Here is a 22481-nt window from a genome sequence, read left to right on the forward strand (position 1 = left end):
GTCACGACCGGTCGTCAGAAAATAAATTCACCATGTGTTTTGGATAAAGCTCATCTTTGTGTTGTGATTTCTACAAAAAGGTAAATTGTATCGTTATTATATGTCTGTGTTATAAAATGTCATTACAACAACATCTCTCTCTTTCTAAGATACAACATCATATGTAATAAGACAAGAACTCTCACTAAGACACATATCATTACTAATAAGAACTCTCACAAGAAAAAGCATCACTTATAATAGTCTCTCTCTAAGACTCTTTAATGAAACAACTATATAACACTAAGAGTGAACATTGGTTTTTGTGTAGAATTCTCCCTATATTAAAAAAAAAAAAATAAAGGAAAATCTTTATAGCATAATGACAGAAACAAAATATCATATTCCAAAAATGATGTAAATTGATCAAGTAGTTTTAGTTTTAACTACTGGTGCTACCAGATCAGGTTGTCTGAAGATATTGGCTTCCTGAGACGAAATGCACCTAACATTGATGCTTTTTGTTTTTCTACTTCCTTTTTGCAAAACTTAATTATGTTCTCCAAAACCAAAAACTACAACCCACCTTTTCTTTCTTCCCATTTCCCCCTTCTCTTTCTATCTCCCCCACTTCCTGTCTGGTTCCCAAACTTAAAATGTACCAAACATTAATACTGTAATCCTTTGCCATTGCAAAACTCATGTTCTGCAGGGCAGGAAACAAAAAAAAACAACAAAAAAAACGATAAAATCCACTATAAAACAACCAAACTAAACACTACAAACTAGCAATTGAAGATACAAAGAACTTAAAGAATAAAAACTTTCTACAAAATAATTGGATGCAACATGAATACTATTTCCAAAATAAATGGATTTGGCATTAAATGACCCAAAAAAGGGTTGATATGCCGTAAAACAAAACAACAAAACCAAACCTATTTTTAACTAAGAAAATCAAATTTTATGGCTAGCTGAAGAGCGAATGCTTCACAATGTCATTTCAAAAACAGGCTTTGCAAACAAGGGAGATAACATCAAATAATTTTTAAAAAAAAATTTAAAAAAAGAAAGAAAAAAAAAAATTTTTAGAAAGCGATTCATGCAGGGGGGAGGGTTGAAAAACCCACCCAAATTCGCTTAAGAATGATTTTTTAGAAATAAAAATTAAATTACTTGATCAACTTAAGTGATTTTTGAGGTACAATATTTTCGTTCAGTGATGCATACATGCATCATAAAGATTTTTGCTTATTTTTTTTTTGTTTAATTTTGTTTTTTAATATAAAGAGAATTCTGGACAAAGATTTTAACATTTTCTAAAAATAACTTTATTTTTATTGAAATAATTATCAAGACGAAAAGATTGAACAACATAAGAGGTTAACATAGATTAATTAAAATTCTTTTGTTTTTATGAGTTCTTCAAGGAATGGTGAAAATTTCCGACTCTATTTCTCATTCTCTTGGTGTATAAATTATTCTGTATGAAAAAAAAAAAAAGTATGGAAGTAAATAAAAAGCAGTATCCTCCTCACCCCCAGAAGGTTGTATGGTCTGTTTTTTCACTTTGTACAGGAAAGAAGAAAGTAAAATCAGATCTGGTGTGAAATCGAATACAAATTTATCCGAGGAAAATCTTGCCGAGAGACGAGGCACAGGATCTAATTCTCCTGTCGTCTCCAACCACATTTCTGCTAAAGAACGTCACAAAAAACCCTTCAAAGAGGAACCACCCCCAGTGCCAATAAAAACATACACATTACGAGAACGGGGTTTTGGTTCTGGTGAAATAAACAAATTGAAAAATTATGAGAATCCGATGCGGTAAGCTTTAAGAAACCATTAGATGTGCAATAGTAGTAATAATAGTAGTAATAATAGTAGTAATAATAGTAGTAATAATAGTTGTGAGATTAAACAACAAAATTTCCAATCTTTTTGGATTGACTTTAATTATCACTGCTTTAGCTGCTTTTTAACCTTGGGTAAGCCACTTCAGTTGGTGGATAGGGAAAATGTTTGCTAACAGTGTTTTTAACTGCTTTTCTAAAAAAAAATTTTTTTTTTTTTTTTAATAGGCAAAAAAATTAAAACTTCCTTTTTTTTTTTTTTCTCCCCCAACCCATTGCAAAAGTATCCTTCATGGCTTAATTAAATTCATAGTATTTTTATTTATATACTTTTCCAACTTTATTAAATGGCTTTTAGTTTCATATTTGAACTTTTCGTACTTCTTAATAATTAATCAGTCATGAACGAAATACTTTATTTTATTAATTAATTTTTTTATTGATAAATTTTTTTTTCTAAGTAACCCAATAATTTTTTATCTAAGTAACCCAATAATTTTTTTATCTAAGCAACCCAATAATTTTTTTATCTAAGTAACCCAATAATTTTTTATCTAAGTAAACCAATAACTAAACCCTTAAAATATCTAATAATAAAATATTGGGACTTATGATATATCATTTACGATTTGAGATGTCATTAGAAATTTAAGATATTTTCCTTTTTTCTTTCTTTAAATGAATGTGCACACTTTCAACTATATCAAGTTTTTTTTTTTTTTCTGTTTATCATTTTTCCATTGGAGATATAAAAATCTCTAAAGGATGGAAGTTTGCAGGGTTTGTACAAACTTGAAAAGTTCTTGAATTTTGACTCTTGCCGTGAAAAGGCTTTGAAAAATCCTTGAAAATATAGAAAATGTCTTGAAAATTTATTTTAAAAAAAGGCTTGAAAATTGTATTCTTTATGCTCAGTAAAAATTTGTGTCAAAATATTAAAAAATAAAATCGAAATAAATACCACTAAATTATTTTTTACGCATTAAAAAAAAAGTACCATTAAAATATTAAGTAACTTTTATTGGTTTTGGTAATAATAATTTGTTGTAGATTTGATTTTTACCACTTCTTCGAATTCCTGTAGATTTTAAACCCTAAATTTTGTTTTGAAAACTTGAATTTTGTCTGGAGAAGGCCTTGAAAAACTTTGAAAAGTCCTTGAAAATGGACATTGAAAATCTGTACAAACCCTGATCCGTCTCGCTTTATCTTAGTTTTATATGACGAGGACTGTATATGTTTGAAAGTTTGCATATTTATATCTTTAAGGTAAATAAATAATTAGTTTCAAAGAGGAAAAAAAAGAAAATATCTTTTTTGGATTTCTTAAATTTCTGTACATTTTGGTGACAAAGAAGTGATTTTTATTATGATTTTAAATTTAACTTAAGAATAAAAAATTTTACTTGAAATATGACTAATGTCTGTTATTTAAACTGCAGCAGTATATAATGTTACTGCTTTTTGTTTTTTCTTCTTTTTTCTTTTGGAATAATAAAAATAATTACAAAGAGCCATGAATAACTCAATTATTTTCTCTGAAATTTATTTTTACTTTTTACTGCAATTTACATCTAAATGGACTGTATTCCCCTTTAGCAGGTTGAACTGACTTCCCTTGAAGGAGCAAGTATCTAGGGAATATTAAGTTCACAAGCTGGCCCCAGTCGCATGTATATCCTGGTTAAGAGATGACACTGTTAAGCTTTTTTGCAGTTGTTGTGGGGACGTGTCAACGTGTTCCTACATACAGCGTCTGTTATTTTCAAAGGGTCGCCTATCTGGTACTGACCAGGCTTAATGTAGCTTAACTTTGAGGATCTAACAAAAACATACAAGTTAAATTTCTTCAATCTATGCCGTAGTCTTTTTTTGTTGACAGAAACAGCTGTTTGTGTCTCAGTAGTGATGACAGAAGCAATGGTAGATATAGACCCTGTCTTCTTTTCTTTTTGTGATTGAAGTGATAGAAGCAATTGGAAAGAACAACAAACAACTCTGTTATTTACTCTGGGATTTAGTTATACTTTATACAGCAATTTTTACAATAATTTACATCTAAATGAACTGCTTAGTAAGAGCATAGAGATCTAGAAAATGGTGTTTGTTCATTTCTAAGGTACGGCTTACTGTTGCGGATGCATAAAAATTATGCACTTGTGCCATCTTCTGTTGTTACTCGGATTATTGATGCTGCGAAGCCTGGCTGTTTCTCGTTGGTTGATCGAAAACCACGCTGATGCTTGTTTTGTTTTTTTCTAAAAGTTTTATTTAACAGAACAAAGACAGAAAACTGAAATGCACAAGAGAGAGAGAGAGAGAAACTTCAGGGGAATGAATTGGAGTGAGAGAGGCCACTTACATATTTAGACAGGCTGACTTTTAGCTACCTGTGCCACTCCACGGAGGCTGGTCAGGACAACTATGTTTCTCATCTGTCCTGCTCAGTTGTCCTAACTCTCCTCTGAGTGGAAGTCGTGTAATTTCCGACTTTCGTTTTAAGCAACCTCTGTCTTTATCTAATGCATTTGAATACTAAACTCTCCGTAGGCAGAATTTCTTTTTTAGCTTCTCAACCACATCATACTTCCTTCCATAACGTATCTTCTGATACATATCAACTAAATTTCTAACTCGACCTCTAATGGAAAATTTCATTTTCTTGCTAAAATGACCTTGTGTGGAATTTTCCTTCTTTTTTTTTCTCTCCATCTTCTACGTCTAATCTTTCTACAGTTTTCATCATTTTATACACACGTGTAAATGACATGGTGACTGGAATAATAATGCTACAAAATAAGTAAACTAAAATTTCATGAACAAAGTTTCTTTCCTAGAACTGCCTATCTATGGAAGAGAATTGCTTTCCAAGTGACTAAAACATGGTTGTCTTCAAGTCCAATATAAACAAATTCTTGTTGAGCCGTTCTCTTAAATAATCAAATTCTACCCATTTTCAACGCTACTAATCACTATGCTGTTATCTTACTGACCACTTTACATTCATTAATATTTATCCTTGAGTGACCTTCAGGCCTTGATAAGTGGTGACTCTCTGGTAAAATAAATATATAAGTATAAAAAGATACTAAGAGTTTATGATTATTTAAAATATTCACAACAAAAAAATTGGACTATTTAAAAAAGATAATAAATACTCTCTTTTTTTTTAATGACTGATTAATTGTAAGGAAGTTACAATATGTTTTGTTTTGTACTAATACTTAACCCAATTACTCCACGTAACCCCTCCAACCCTGCAAAATAAAGTTCCCTCCATTTAAAAAAAAAAAAAAAAAAAAAAAAATTCCAATTCGTAAAACAATACCATACTTCAACTTATTCAACCCATCCATTTCTATAATTGTAAGATAATGAGCCCAGATTTTGGTTTCTTCATCATAAAGTGTTGTCTACCAAAACATGGATTACCGTCCACATTATAATTTAGACTTAATTGAGAATTTAAAAAAAATATAATAAACCAGTATTTAATCAGAGGCAGTCTGATTGGTGGATTTGACTACATTTGAATCGAGCCACATTAATATTTGATTCTCATTGGATGCTTTTTATGCTTGTAATTCTCTACTTTATTGTTGCCCATGTCTTCATAAGTTGATAAACGTATCATTGGGTTTTAATTTTTCTTTATTTTGAATTCTTGTGTCGTCTTTGGGGGGGAAAAAAACTAAGTTTTTAAAGAAAAAGAAACATTTGTTTCTTTTAAAAAAATATTTTTTTATTAATGTAATAATTTTTATTTTGATGTTAAATTGTTACAAATTTGTTATAAAATGAATATATAAATTAACTGAAAATTTGAAATACTTTTCAGATTACAGCTTGTATAATACTGTAAAATTAAAGTCCATATAAATATTAGCATCAATATTTATAAGACAATCCAATCAGATAAAAAAACCTTAATATATGAAATAGAGCAATATTATAAGTGAAAATTTGGAGTTAAATTCTGTAAATTATAAATTTACGACAATTTATTTAACAAAGAACACAAATAATTTAGATTTTTCCTTAATTCATGTCCATGAATTAAGGGGAAAAAAACTTAAAATGTTTCGTATTCCTTGTTAAATAAATTGTTTTAAATGTAAAAATTTTAATTCCAAATTTTCATTTATATACGTGTGTGTATAATATATATATATATATATATAGTCTTTGAAGTTTTTAACATTTGAAACCACACAAAAAATTATTTTTTATCATTCATTAAAAAAAAAACATCTAGTCAGTAAGTCATTTAATCACCTGCAATCACTGCATCAACTCTCAAATTTACTATAATACCAATTTTTATATTTTTTTTTTTTTTTTTTTTTTATATTTTTAAAGGGATCATATATATTATATATATATATATATATATATATATATATATATATATATATATATATATATTATATATATATATATTATATATATATATAATATCAGAAATTGAATTTAAACTCTGTAAATTAGAATTTGCAACAAATTTATCATTCGACAAAGAATACAAGTTGAAAACTTAAAAATTCTCCTTATTCCTTGGAGTTTCAAAAATTATCCCTTATCCTCAGAGGAAAGTAGTTAGCAAAATGATAATCATAGGTGGGCTATAAATTTTGCACATAAATTGAAAACTACAAATTATGAAAGAAATTATATTTTTATGAAAGTTGGTAATAATGCAGAAATGTATAGGTTAAAAGGATATTCCAAATGAAGTCGAGGCTCAATGAAAAAAAAATTGAAAAATATGGTACAATCCAAAGAAAATGTTAATTAATCAGATGTATGAAATAGTCTAATAGTAATGATTGAAATTTCAAACGTGACGATGGCGTCCTAAAATTGCGGTAGATTTTTTTCACTGGAAAAGATACTAAGGGGAAAAACTATCATTGGCCTTCTGATGACAGAGAAGAATCCTTTATGCTCCCATCGGCTGAGGAAATGTATTTATTTATATTTAACACTTTCTTCAGTGGTTCTCAAGTGAATTTATACAATTCTGATTTTTTTTTTTTTTTTTTTTTTTTTTTTTTTTGTTTTTTGTAACTTTGGATTTAATTAATCTGAGAAAAAAAAACTTCTTTTCTTCCATGTTTTTTTCATTAGTGTAATCATTTTCTTTGCCTTCACATTCAAAAAACTAATTCGGTGATTATGTGCTTCATGCTTCTGTATCTCTTTGAATTTTTTTATTCATTTTTTTTTTATTATTCTAATCTTTTTCATCTTATGAATTGAGAAAATATATTCTCTCAATTCCAACCAGAAAACTATTGTTTCATAATTCTCATTTTGTTTTAATCATAACTGTATTTTCACATTCAACAAGGTTTACCAAAATGCTTAATATATGATTAAGATGATGTACATTAAATAAACATATGAAGAAAAATGTTCTTTTTTTGCCCAGAATTATCCCTAAAAACCAAAAAAAGAAAAAAATCTGTATGTAAATTGATCAAATAGTTTTATTAAATATCAAAATCAAATTTTATAAGTACCCTGTGTGGCTTTCTTGCTTGCCATTTTAAACAGTTCAGAAATAAAGGGAGATAACTCAACAATATTTCAAACTTGTGAGCTTTATAGAGATTCATATTTATTGCTTAAAATGATTTTCTTTATAAAAATAAAACTACTTGATCAATTTATATGATTTTTTGGAATATGATATATTCGTTTTGTCACAGGTATGTATAGTATACAGATATTTATCTATTTTTGTTTTTTTGATATAGGGGGAATTTTGGACAAGCACCAAATATTTAATCCATTTTAAAAATGTAGAGTGGATGAACATTGAATATTTTTCATTTTATTCATTTTTTCCTTTCATCTGTTTTAAAGTTAAAACTCTTTCGATTTTTTTTTACTCATTTTTAATGTTTGACTTTTTTGTTTATGATAAATTGTCTGCTGATTTTTTTTTTGTTAATCATATAAATTATTTGTAAAAGTTTCCAATTATGAATTATTATTATTATCATTAATATATGTTCAATTATCATTCTATTACCCAAACTCAATAATTAATTTGGGAAATTACTCCACTTAATCTTTTTTGCCAAAAATGGGAGAAGAGTTAATTGTTCGACCTATTTTCTTTTCGTCACCTAATCTGAACTTATTACTGTGTCCCCCCCCCCAATTTTTATTTTTTATTTTTTAATTTCAATTTGTAAACCAATGTCATAGTCCAACTTATTCAACTCCTCTTCAAAATGGGTTCCCTTACTTATTCTGGCTTAGAGAATTGCTAAACTGGAGACATTTTTCAATTATGACCTAAGGAGCAAAAATAAGCTTATGTCATTAATAAAAAAAAAATCAATTTATTGTTCCTCTGTTTTGGCTATCACATAAGCAGTTAAATGTTTTTATTAAATAATAGCCTATTCATTTCTTATAAGTATTCTGCTAACATGACAGTAGGTACTTTTTTATTTTTTTAAAATTTTCTTTTATTGTAATGATGTAAACGGCACGTAATTCATAAATGGTGTCTTGATTTTTAAGCTTAACTCAAATGATGTAAGGGAGAAAATTCAAATGATGTAAGGGAGATAATTCTTATTAATGTAAGGGAGATAAGTCTTATTAATAATACGTATGACTTTTCTATTATTAATAACAATTATAATGACAGTAATAAATCCCGGAAAATGCCAAGTAGGTAGAGTTATTTTATTTATTTTTAAATTTTTTTATAAAGAAGTAATCTTATTCTCTTATTGGTCATTTATAAATCGAACAATTTTCATAATTATTGTTGCTTAACCTGAAGTGAGAACTGTTTTTCTTCCTTTCTTTTGACACAGCACATACAGCGGACGGGAATACAACCCAGCTCAAGCTTACCGGGTCGATCACATACGTACATCAGTTGCATCCAGAACTGATCTTCATCCAGTTGGTCCTCGGAGCACACACGAATCCCCACATCCCCCTGCTCTGAACAGCATCGCGGACGCTGGTGGTTTGTCGTCTTCCAAAGCCCATCTCAATGGTAGTGCCATCAAAGGTCATTACAACAGTCTGGACAGTCCACAATTGATGGCCGAGGTCAAGCGCAAGGACTCTTACCACCAAAGCCCCACTGCCACGGGCACACCCCCAGCCCCCGTGCCACACCACGAGAACCATTATAGGGAGAAATATCAAACAGACTCTGACTATAATAATGCGAGGTCATTCTCTAACTGCACTTACATGGACCACCCAAACATGGAACGTTATCCTCCTCCTCCTCCTCCTCCACCTCCTCCTCCCCTTGAGCAGATCGGCAAATCAAACGATGTAGATAAGTTGGGAAAAGAATCAAATTACGGAAGCCCCGCTAACCGACCCAGGTGAGAATAAAAATAATAATAAAACTTGCCGCTTATCACAAGTTATAATTCTTACAGCAGAATCAAAAGTATTATTGCTTTGATTCGAAACCAGGCATTTTTGTATCAAATAATATTAGCAAAAACGATTAAATATCTGCGGTTTATAATGAGATTTGATAAAAATTCTTAGAAGCATTTTTAAGAGAATGAAAATTTTGAATAAAAATACAAAATGTCTTTGAAACCATGTTAAAGTTGCAAATATTTTATTCAAAATCATTAGATTTCTTTTTCTTTGTTTTTACCTTTATTTTTTTAAAACTTTATTTTTTTAAAACTTTATTTTTTTAAAACTTTATTTTTTTAAAACTTTATTTTTTTAAAACTTTATTTTTTTAACTTTATTTTTTATTTTATTTTTAATTTTATTTTTTTAACTTTATTTTATTTTTTTACTTTATTTTTCTTTATTTTTATTTTTTAACTTTATTTTTCTTTATTTTTTTAAACTTATTTTTTTAAGTTTACTTTTTTTTTTAAGTTTACTTTTTTTAAATTAATTTATATATAGTAAAATATCCACCATCAAAATTTTTTCTCTTTTCTTTTCTTTTTTTTTTTTTTTTCACATAATTAGAATGTTCACCATCAATGATTTTTGTTTTAGAATTTTTTCTTTTGTTTTTTATTATGTAATTAGAAATGTTCTGTTCTTGTGTTATCGAGATGGTGCTCCGATGTTAATTAATGATGTAAGGTGAAGAACTTTAAGTTTTTTTGTTTTTTTTGTAACTCTGTGGTCGCAGTATTGTAATATTTGTCAAAAGCTCTTGGAGGTATCTTTAAAAAATTAAAATTTTGAACAATATGCAGTTTATATATATATCTTATTACCTACAAGCCAGTGTTTTACGAGTTACTACACACTCCCATGTATTAATTTTTCTTGCTATAATGAAAGAAATAAATGAAAAAAAAAACTAACCATAATTCAAGAAAATTTTTTGGGTGATACTAAGAATTCAGTTGTGAATTTCTACCTGGTCATGGCTGACATAATGAGAGTATGCTACCCCCATCGATTAAATAAAGGGTTCCGTTCGAAATTCCATACAGACAAGGTCGGAAGTTACATTGGCCGAAACATTGTGAGAATAACATTGAAGATGAGAACAATCGTTCGAATAATTAAAATAATTCTCATCTTAAGAATTCTGAAACATGGTTATCGCTCTCTGCTGTTCATTTTAAAAAATCTAAAATCATTTTCGACTCCCTTATTTTTTTCCCAAATTTACTAAAAAGTTGAGTACTTGGACAGTTTAATCAAGACATTAAAAAATGAAAATATCGAGAAAAAAAATTTAAATTGCACATATCTGTTATGGAATGAAGTTCTTTGAAAAATATTTCACTTGATTTCATCAAGGTTTTGTTTTACAGCGAAAAAACAATTTGTTATGATACCAAGCAAAAGGTTCGATTTTAAGGAAGAAAAGCTAGTATTAAAGATGGGGAGGGAGTCTTGGCACTTTACATGGAGTTATCTCCCCATGGCGTTTCTAAACTTCAAACAAAAATTAAGAAAAAATCCAAGATATCTGCCTTCAATGCGCTCTCATAAAAACGTGTTTTTCTGTTGTAAAAAAAAAAACAAAAAAAACTACTCAATCAAATTAAGTGTAATTTTTGTTCGGAGATCTTCAGTTCAAAACCGATGCGTACAATATAACCTTTTTTTTCGATATTTTCATTTTTTTTTAATGTCCTGATTAAACTTTACAAGTACCAAAAGTTGAAACTCACCATTTGGAAAATGATGATTATTTATTGTATATAAAGTTTAGTATGTGCGTTTGCGTCTGTCATTCTTTTTTTATTATGATTAATGAATGATGGTCGTTTTTGTACACGTACTGCTTTTTAGACAATGAGTTCAGAAGTGTTGCATTTTCTTGCACTGCTAAAGATTAAATCTATTTTTTATTTTTATGTTTTTTACAAATTTTCTTTTTGTTTTAAGATTTTAGATATTTTATTTCATTTCAGAAAGTTTCTTATAAGGAAACACAGATTGAAGACAACATTTTCTTTTGAAAGTATCAGGTTGAAAATATTGTTTAACACTTTAATGGTTGACAATATCAACAAAACTTAATATTTTTGCTGATTACATAACATTTTTTTTTCTTTTTCGGATTTCGACGCAAATGTTTTTATGTTCATCTGTTGTATAGTGCAAATAGAAAAGCTCTTGAAATATTCTTATTGACGACTCACGAGTTGAGTTAATGTCTTGTCTGTATTTTAAGGTGAGGTATTAAGATCGGGAGGAAGCGAAGAGAAGAAAAAGGAAGAGACCTGTGGCAATTTGAAAGAGCGGAAAATATATCTAGTTTTTTAAATATGAGAAATCATATACATATTGAATTAACTTTAGACTTAATTTTGATCAATGAAGTTCCAAAATAAGCTCCCCCTCCCTCTCTCTAAGTGTTGAGATGATTAATAAAAAAATCGGAACTTTTTGGAATCAGTAAAATTTGTGTCAATTTTCTGATGCTAAAAACGATTTCTTAATTATTTTTTTTATTTGACTTTGTTAATAAAAAGGCTTCCACTGCTTGAAGTAATAATAAAATAATAAACATTTATTGATTTCAACTTCCAGTAAAACTAAAATCTCTAGATTACCCCCTCCCACAAGTGTGTTTTTACGTTTGAGAAAATATCTGCACATTTAACATGTGTTTTACAGTAATTGGGACAAAATAACTATTTTATAAATAAATATTTTGAAATTTATAAAGAATCAGAATCAGTAATTAGATTGAAATCGTCCTATCATTAATATATATATATATATATATATATATATATATATATATATATGATTTTCAGAATGTGAGAGATGGTATATAATAAATTCCACAGCCAAGCAACGTCGCAACCCACAAGAGCCATGACAGTCAACGAACCGGAAGTCCAAGACTCGAGTTTCACCCTTATTTGGGCGCATCAGTTACACATCTGAACTCAGATTCGGGTTTTGAATCCTGAGTTCGACACATCAGCCCTCATTTGGGCTCATCAGTTAGACACATCTAAACTCAGGCTCGGGTTTTGAATCATGAGTTCGGATGTGTCTAACTGATGAGGGCGAAACTCGAGTCTTGGACTTCCGGTTCGTTGACTGTCATGCTCTTGTGGGTTTTGATGTTGTTTGGCTGTGGAATTTATTATATATATATATATATATATATATATATATATATATATATATATATATATATATATATATATATATTAAAGTGTTATAAATGTTATTTGGTATATTTACCTCTGAGGCCTGCTTCATGAAATTCTCTAACAGACATAATTCTTTAATTCTTTTTCTGACAGTGTTTGTAATTCAATTTTTTTTTTTTTTTTTTTTTACTATTAATGTGATTCAACTAATGACCATATCTGGAATTCTTATGAACTTTAAGTTTTTTTTTTTTTTCTTCTTTGCTTGTGTTATCCGATACAAAAGGGCCTGATTTTTCTTCATCCTCCACTTGCACTGCCAGCATTTTGTTTTCTTTGCTTCGTCCATTGTATCTCTGAGGTTTGGAATTCTCCACTTCAACAATACTTGGCTTTGTGCTAAAGAATTTGAAATTTTTTTCTTTTTGCTTGATTACTTTAAGCTTTAAATTATTTAAAAATCATTTCCAATATATTTACTTAAATACAAGACACTTTTAAGTGGATTTGACAAATTCTTTTGTCATAAAATTGGTACTTATCATTGTAAGGAACTTCCTATAGTCGGAAGTGTCTGGGCAGTTTACGGAAAACCAAATAAAAATTTTTTTTGCACAAACACTGACCAGTTATTGTTTCTGTCAGTATAAAACTAATTCGATGAAAAAATTAATTAAAAAATGAAAATATTCTTAAATAATTATTGGACAATTTTTATGAAACTTTTAGAAAATTAAAATTCAAATCAAGAAAAAAAAACACTCATTGTAAGGTAAGTTTTGTGAAATAAATATTTTTTGAATAACAAATATCTGATAGCAAACAAATTTTTTCGATATTTTCTTAAAAATATTTATTGTTCGAATCAGGATATTTAGATTTTTTTTTTTTTCCTACAAAAACCAATAATTGCAAATAAATGCTTTTTTATGATTTTTTTAATTTTTTTATTAGAGTTAAGATGCTCAGTGTTTCAGCACGTTCCAGTGTTTTCTGTAAACTGCCCGGACAATAGTGCTTTTTATATTTTTATTTACTAGCAGGAAGACCCAGTGTTGTCCAGGATTAAATGAGAAACATTATGTCTTTCTGTATCCGGCACATTACACCATCTTACTTTTTTTGATTCCCTTCATTAGAGAAGTAGAACACATCCTGCTAACCATAGAATTGGTTGATTGCTCATTTGAAATATTGAGCATGAAAATGGTTACCTGTGCTCTGCAGGAAAATGATTTGTACACTGCATGTGGCCTACAAACTGTGTGTTTGAGACTGCATAAGTACCATAAAATTCTATTCTTATGATGTTGCATATTAGTTTGGAAAAAGTTTTCAAATATTCTGCCTTAATTTCTAACAATTCTTATTTGGCATTTCTAGAATAATCCAAGGATAATGATGACCTTGGAAATTGCTGAAATATGCTAGAAATAATTTGAGTTAAATGCTTGTTTGTTTTTTAAATTAAGCCATACACACGCCATAATTATGTCGAAAACACTTATTCTTGTTAGATCCCCGAAGTTAAGCAACATTGATTTTGGTCAGTATCAGATGGGTGAGCATTTGGGAATACCATGTGCTGTATGTAGGACGTTGACATCTTCTAGTTTTTACTTAGGTGAAATTTAGTAAGTGCAGATTGAGTGCATAGCATGAAGAGAAATGATGTAAGAATAATATGAATATGTAATGTGAGTTTTAAAAACAAGCTTACATCTGATGACTTCAGGGGAGAGGTTAAATCTAAACAGTATACGGAGATGTGTGCAGAACAGAAGATTTTAATCATGTAGCCATGTTAAAAGAATAGATAAAGCGTAGGCTAATTAAAGTAATAAAGTCAGTTGGAAATAGAAAGCCAAGGAAAACGTAGGATAAATAATAACAATGTAATTCAGAGAAAAAGGGATGAATAAAGACCTGGTCAGAGATATGTTAGTTTGGAAATAATTTTTTTTTTAAAGCTGTCCAATTAATGCTGTTCTGTAAGCTAAATATTAAACTGGATATGTTGATGATGAATTTCCTTGTAGGTTTTTTTTTAAATTTTGATTAAGCCACGTTTTTTTTTTTTTAGTTTGACTATTTACATAAAGTGATTAATTTCAAAACTCAATAGCTCATAATTCAAATATATTTCAGTTTAATTTATTCATGTTTTTAAAGAAATCTTGAAATTTGAAAAAAAAATTTTTTAAAATAGGCGTTTTTATTTTATTTTATTTTATTTTATTTCATTTTATGACTTCAGGTTATGTCAGAAAGATTTGGGATCTTTTAAATTTTATTTTAATAACTGATTTGGGTGAATTTATTTTATTTGGATATTCCTACGGGGGATTCTTTTCTGTTTTTTTAATGTAAATGTTTTATTTTTCTTAGTAACAGTGATATAAGCAGTGGTAGGATTCAGCTGGTTCACATCACATCAAAACGAACGTAAATATTTAGAACTTGTAATAAGTTGTCCAATGTCAGCCATTTTGTGTTTTTTATCTGTGAAACTCTGTATCTTTAGTTTCTTTTTATTTATTTTTTGTTTTAACAAAGCACGATGAACGTCAGGCGTTGAACTTGTATGTTATAATTAGTGACGGGATTCAACTGATTTGCACCAAAACTATTTTTTAAACCATTTACGAAAAATTGCACAGTTTTCAAGAATTACTGAATGGTTTTAAAGAAGGAAATAATAGAAAAATAAATTTAATCTTAAATCTCAATCTGAGATTAAGCTTTTTTTTCTTTCTTTTTTTTTTTTTTTTTTAAATACAGTGTGTCCATAAAGTTAGTTTATGATCTAAATTTAAAAAAAAAAAATGTCTTCTTTCCAGTAGCCATTTAATAGGTGTTCACTTATCAGTTCTTCCATGAACAAAATATATGAAATATAAAATCTTACTGTTAATGAAAACTGCAATAAACACTGATTTAAAATAAATAAATAAAAAAACTGGTTAGGATATCTCATCAATTGTCTTTAATAATTTTTTTGATTGTAAATAAACTTTATGGATACTGTATTTAAAAAAATTAACAAAAAAAAAAAACTTAAAAAAGTATATTTTGGGTTCTTAAAATCTTGCAAGAATTTAAAATTGTATTTTTTATTATAATTTCAAAATTTTCACATTTTCCTTTTAGCAATTTCAAAAAGCAAATATTTACATATGCAAATTTCTAAAAATAAATATTGAATCCCTCCACTGGATATAAGTATACATTTTAAACATAGTAGAGGCAGCATAACGTTAATGGTGTCTTGTATTTTTGTATACATACAAAACATATTTTTTATTTTGAATACATAAAAGTTAAGTTTATAATTTAAATCTATCATGTCATTTTAATAGTCATTTCTTTTGGCATATATTTTTTTCAACAAGCTTCAATATTTTAAATTCTTAGAATTTTTGTATTGCATAAATATTTCAAAGATTGAATATTTTTTAATTTGAATCTTTTTATTTGAATATTTTTTTAGCTAATCTTAAAATATTTTTTTTTTCATTCGAAATTATTTTTTTTTTTTAGTTTTCTTATAAAAAAATTAATTTTTTGCTAAAACATTTTTCAAACCAAAAATGCATTTATTTTTTTACATGTTCACAGAATGTTTACTTTTTTATTCTGGAATATATACTCTTTCCTTTACACTCCTTGTCTGAAACATCATTAATGCTGGCTTTAAATCACCTTTTGCATGTGCATGAAGAAAATCACCTTTGAAACCACCATCCCTGTAGCGCTTCTGTTTTGATATTTTTAGAAGGATTTGGTGCTTGTGTAGTAGAATGGGATTTCAAAAAAATGCATTTTAAGTAAAAATGCTACAACATACTTATGTGTCGTGTTGAGATTAGTAAAAACCCCAAAAGTTAAGATAAAGGAAAAGATCTGCTGGAAGTTTTTTTTTTATAAAAAAGAAAAAAAAATATTAGGGGTCTGCTATTTTCTATTTTGAATTGACAGATTTTATTAAAATTATAGATTGCAGTTACCTCCCCTGACTTTATCGTATTGGTTAAACTTCTACTTCAACCAATACGATAAAACTCTATAATTTGATACATTTTAGTTTTACTTGTAATTATTTTTTGACTCAATCATTATTTGTAAATTTCAGATTGTTTACTAATTTCAATATGATGTATTAAAAAAAAAAAAAAAATGATTATATTTTTTTTTTAATCTCATCATACTCCACAAGTACCAATGATTTATATATTGTTTTTTTGTTTTTGTTTTTGATTTTTTTTTTGTATCATTTATCACCGTCATCATCAGAACAAACGACTTTCATTTTATAATCCAAATAAAAATGCCAACTTAATTCACAATTTTTTATATACATTAAAAAAAATTCTGTAGGCATTGCATACCATCTAAATATTGTTCACGTTTCTCTGCCTTGCATATTAATGTTATCGAGTTAGCATTGGAATTCATTTCTGTATTTCTGTATATTATGTACCATGCTGCTTTCCTTCTGTTGATGCTTATGCTTGTGTAGGCAATATCATTAAATAAACACTTGATTTAGTCCACAGGGCTGGTAATAAACAAAGAAAATCACAAAATTGAAAAAGACTCAGGCAAAATTCAAACCTTTGCTTCCCAAAGAGGAACCACCAAATGTAATAAATTCAGTTTCCTGTAACCATACAGCTCGTTAATTAAGTGACCAAACGTGACACTTGTGTTAGGTGGTTCCCCTTTTGGGAGCACAAGTTTGCATCCTGAACTAGTCTCATTTTTTTTATTTTGTAGTTTTCTTTGTTTATTCCCAGCCCCGTGGACTAGATTAAGCATTTATTTAATGGTATTACCCACACAAACAGGAGTGCTAACAAAATAAAAACAGCGTGATACATAAAATACTGACACACGTCTTTAACTTATATTTGTTATAAAAGAAAATATGTTGAAGATGAATAAGTCGACTCTTGTTAATGGAGTGACGAACCGAGCAAATATTAAAAATTTATTCGATTACGTGGGACCACATAATACTTTTCACTCATTATGTAAGTTTCTTCGCTAAAATTTCATTAAATGACCATTTTGAATTGACTGATTTCATCCATTTTCAAAAATTCCATTTGTTTCCAGTTTCTTTGTAAATTTGTTTTTATGATTACATTCGTTTTATTTTAAAAATCATGTTAAAAAACATTTTTTATATTTTAAAAATCATGTTAAAAAACATTTTTTATATTTTATAAATCATGTTAAAAAACATTTTTTATATTTTATAAATCATGTTAAAAAACATTTTTTATATTTTATAAATCATGTTAAAAAACATTTTTTATATTTTATAAATCATGTTAAAAAACATTTTTTATATTTTATAAATCATGTTAAAAAACATTTTTTATATTTTATAAATCATGTTAAAAAACATTTTTTATATTTTATAAATCATGTTAAAAAACATTTTTTATATTTTATAAATCATGTTAAAAAACATTTTTTATAGACGGGCAAATCAAAAACATTACTCGATTGCAACATTTCATATCATACATGTAATCAAAACATATGCCATCATCATCCTTATTATTATTTAAAAGTTAAATATCTGTTTCTTAAAAATTTTAGATTTTACAATTTAAGATTTAGCTGGTATTCCAAGTTTCATGCCATGAGGCAATCTTCAAACAGCTTGTTACACACACACACGTCATGTTAAGAGAAACTCAATACAACTTGTGAGGCGAACCTCATCTGATGACCCTTGCCATCAAATGGTAAGATGAAATAAATTATAATGAGAAATGTGTAACAAGTGTGTTAAATTTTTTTCTAACTTTTATTCGTGTTCTGCATCACATCAAGCTTCCCTACTCCAGATTTCCTAGAGAAATTACTCTATCATTTACAGACCCACCACACACTACCACAATATATATATATATATATATATATCATTAAATAAAATAGACATTTTTTATTTATTAATTCTATTTTGGATCATTTCCATCTTCCAAATAACGGTCCTCACTTTTGACAAGAGCTGGCTGATGTAATTGCCATATTTGTTGTCCGAGTACTTTCCGGTGTTTGTATATATATATATATATATATATATATATATATAATTTTTTTTTTTTTTTTTTTTTTTTTTTTTAATAACGTGTATATTTATTTCATTGGTTAATTATTTTAATAACTTTAGAATCATTTCAGGATGTTATTATTATTGGAAAAGTTTATTTTATTGATATTAGTTTTTTTTTTTTTTTTTTTTTTTTAAATTTTTATTAGTCTGTTTAAGTATTAGATGTGTAGTCAATTAAAATCTTTCTAAATTGGAGCAAGGGACAGAAATGTTGATTAGGATTTACAACAAATATGGCAATTACATCAGCCAGTTTCTGCCAGAAGTGAAGATCGATTTGGAAGTTGGAAAGGATTCAAAATAGAATTAATAGACAAAATGTCGATTTTATTTAAGAGAAAAAATTCTGCATATATATATATATATATATATATATATATATATATATATATATATATATATATATATTTACATTTATACAAACATTTTGTCTACTGATGTGCAGGGATAAATGTGGTTATTTATTTATTTTTTTGTCTTCTGGCCTAACAAAGCTTGACCAAAATAAAGATGTAGCCAAAATGTCTCCCTACTCAGGAATGCTGATGGGGTACTCTGGCATTTTTTGTAGAAAAGACTGCATTTATCCTAATGTGCCGGAATCTGAAAACCACACTTGCGTCTAACCTCTTGGCAAGGAGATAAATAACGTCTATGGATGATGTAGCCAAAATGTGTATAAATAAAAATTTATGCTGAATATATAGCTGTATTTGTTTTTGAACAAGGTTTGACAAGATTGATAATACTTGTAAATAAAAAAAAGTTACCAGGATTGAACGCACATAATTGTGGTTCGAGTGCTTTTATATCAATCAAACAGTGGTCTGCTTGAATGCAGACACAATTGGTATGAACCCTTTTTCCCAATATTTTTTTATGCACATTTTATGTATCTCTGGATTGTTATGTATCTATTTAAAATAGCATAACATAATTAGTTGAAATATTTCTTTAGGAAAACAAAGAATTATTATAGGGCTTAAAAACTTTTTCTGTACATACGTTTTTTCTTTTCGTGAATTTTTATTTTGTAGATTTTTTTTATTCAAATAAACTTATTTGTTTATATTCGTTTTTCTTTCTACTTAATGGTTTCGTGTTGTTCTTAATGAAAATTAATAACCTCCCTTGTTTTTCTACTAACATTGCAGTTATTTCCCCTGTTTTGTTATCCCCCACCTCTCTTTTCCTTTTGAAATACTTTTTATTTTTATAAATTTAAGATTCATATTCGCGCGCTTGCGCGCGCACACACATACATAGACTTTATTATAGACTCTGTAAATTAGAAATTACTATAATAAGAATAATAAATTCGACAAGGAATACAAAAATAATAAATTCGACAAGGAATACAAGAACTTGAAAACTTTCCTTATTCCATAGAATATCAAAGAATGTCTTTTACCCTCAGAGTAAAATAGTTAGCAAAATGATATTCATAGGAAGACTATAAATTTGTGAATATATATATATATATATATATATATATATATATAATATATATATATATATATATATGCATATATAATAGTTAGCAAAATGATATTCATAGGCAGACTATAAATTTGTGAATATATATATATATATTCACAAATTTATAGTCTGCCTATGAATATCATTTTGCTAACTATTTTATATTATATGTATATATATGTGTGTGTGTATATGTATATATATATGTGTGTGTGTGTATATGTATATATGTGTGTGTGTGTGTGTGTATATATATGTGTGTGTGTATATGTATATATGTGTGTGTGTGTGTGTGTGTATATATATATGCATATGCATACAGCATATTTCGGCGTATAAGATGACCCTTAAAGTTAAAAAATCATCCTTAAAAACCAAAATTTCATAAGATACCGTGTGTTGCAATCTCTAACCTAGGCTAAACAAACATGGTTTCATGATTTAGCAGTCGTCTTATACAACCGTCTTATACATTTATTAAAATTTGCTCCAATTTTGTACCTTGTCTTATCTGACGGTCGCCTTATATGCTAAAATATATGGTATATATTTGTGTGTATATACATACATATAATTATGTGTGTATATATATATATATATATAATGTGTGTATGTGTACTTGTGTATAAGTTTCCTGCATTAAAAAATGATTGAGTTTAGTTTAGGGTTGATGAGTTTCAGTTAGAATGTATATAACATCCTCTCACACTATTTTTACAACTATTTAGGCAATTAAACATTTTTATAAAACTTATCATAATTACAATCATTATCAAAAGCAGAAAGAGTTTTCATTTTAATGAAATAATCAAAATAATCTCTAGAATTTTCAAGTTCCATTATCTAAAAGCAATGAATGTCTAGTCATTTTTTTTTCTTGAATAAAATATTCAAATACTTTTATTAAAATATGATTAATTATTATTATATTATTAAAAAATATTAAATAAAAGTATTTATATTAAATAAAATATTTCTTAAATAAAAAATAAAATAAAATGATTAACTATCCAATCGTCTTGTGAGGAGTTTACTTTAAGTAACATTAACCAAGCCAAACTCTCTTGATATGTTAATCTCCAGCATTCTTGAAAATATAAGGAAGATGCAAAAAAACAAAAAAAAATCGTGTAGTCCTTCAGATGAGAGTTCAAGTTGGAAGCACATTGAACCGGCCCTGAGAATAGAATCAAGCTTAAGGATAAAAAAAATGATTGATATGAATTTGAGAAAACTGAAATGGCTCTTGTTTGTATTGCTGAAGAGATTCAATCTGAGAGTTGTTCAAAGAATCACATTTTCAAATGAACATTCATGATGAAAAACTCTTATAAAGTTTTATTATAGTTTTAGTAAAGTTTTTAATACTACTATATGCTGACATAAAAATAAATCTTAACAACTATAATAAAACTCCGCATCGACACTGCCAAAAACTTTAGTTTAAATAGTTTTATTCTCATTCAATATGACAGACAAGTGAACATTTTCACCAGTTGAGCTGCAACAATTTTAGCTTGCTCTTTAAAAAAAAACTGCCCCCCCCTCCTCCCAAATGCCTCCTATTATTCTGATAATGACTCATTTTTTTTTTCTCAAAATATCAATTTTTTTTTTGGGGGGGGGGAGTCAACTTCATAAAATAGCGATTAAATTCTAGTTCTCTTTCCCACCCCCACCCCTCCCCGTTGATTTGGTTGGCACATTTAATGGCATATCAAGCCTTTTTGGTTTTATTTAAAAAACCAAACCCATCACAAACAATTCATTGGGCATACTTATTTGAATAAAATAAGAAATCATGACATGGCAAAAAGCAGATTTAGATCTGATGACCTCGGAGGAAGATTAAATCTGGACAGTATATGAAGATGTTTGAGCAGAACAGGAGACTACGATAGTATGGCCACATTCAATCTATACTGAAAATTGTAGAACCTTATCTAAAAATAATTGGTTCATTTGATTTTTTTAAGATATAACTTCATAGAAATGATCTATTCACACATAAACAAAAGGTAAATTGTAAATCTACATAGGTGATGAGTTATATATATATATATATATATATATATATATATATATATAGACGTGAACGTGTCTGTGTATCTGTCTGTGTGTGTACATTTCCCTATGCAATAACTCTGTCAATTTTAAGTCTACAGACTCGAAATTTGATATACAACCTACTGAGATTTGGGAAATCTTTATAATCGGTTTTCGACCATAAATTTGGCTGTTAAGGGGTCAAAGTTCAACGATTTGACCTTTGAGAACTCTACCAAACTCCTCCGACAATTTTGTGTCTAAACACTTTAAATTTTAGATATAGGTTCCTTGAACATGGATCTAACTTAATAACTTGATTTGAGCCTAAAAGAATAAATTTTAAGGGGTCATAATAGGGGTCAAAGTTTTAAAAAATTGATTGCATTTTTT

The 22481-nt window shown here is 27.8% G+C and overlaps 1 protein-coding gene across 1 annotated transcript in view; it reads left to right on the plus strand.

Moving 5' to 3' along the window:
• Positions 1–22481, plus strand: part of LOC145280215 (tight junction protein ZO-1-like) — a 737272-nt gene that overhangs the window by 674109 nt on the left and 40682 nt on the right. Inside the window, exons 29-31 of the mRNA XM_080131991.1 lie at positions 1558–1806; positions 8672–9202; positions 14822–14878. Of these exons, the coding sequence (XP_079988117.1) occupies positions 1558–1806; positions 8672–9202; positions 14822–14878 (837 nt within the window). The remainder of the gene's footprint in view (positions 1–1557; positions 1807–8671; positions 9203–14821; positions 14879–22481) is intronic.

Source organism: Euprymna scolopes, chromosome 7, assembly GCF_053919585.1.
Source record: "Euprymna scolopes isolate OS-2025 chromosome 7, ASM5391958v1, whole genome shotgun sequence".
In the NCBI taxonomy this organism is placed as follows: domain Eukaryota; kingdom Metazoa; phylum Mollusca; class Cephalopoda; order Sepiida; family Sepiolidae; genus Euprymna; species Euprymna scolopes.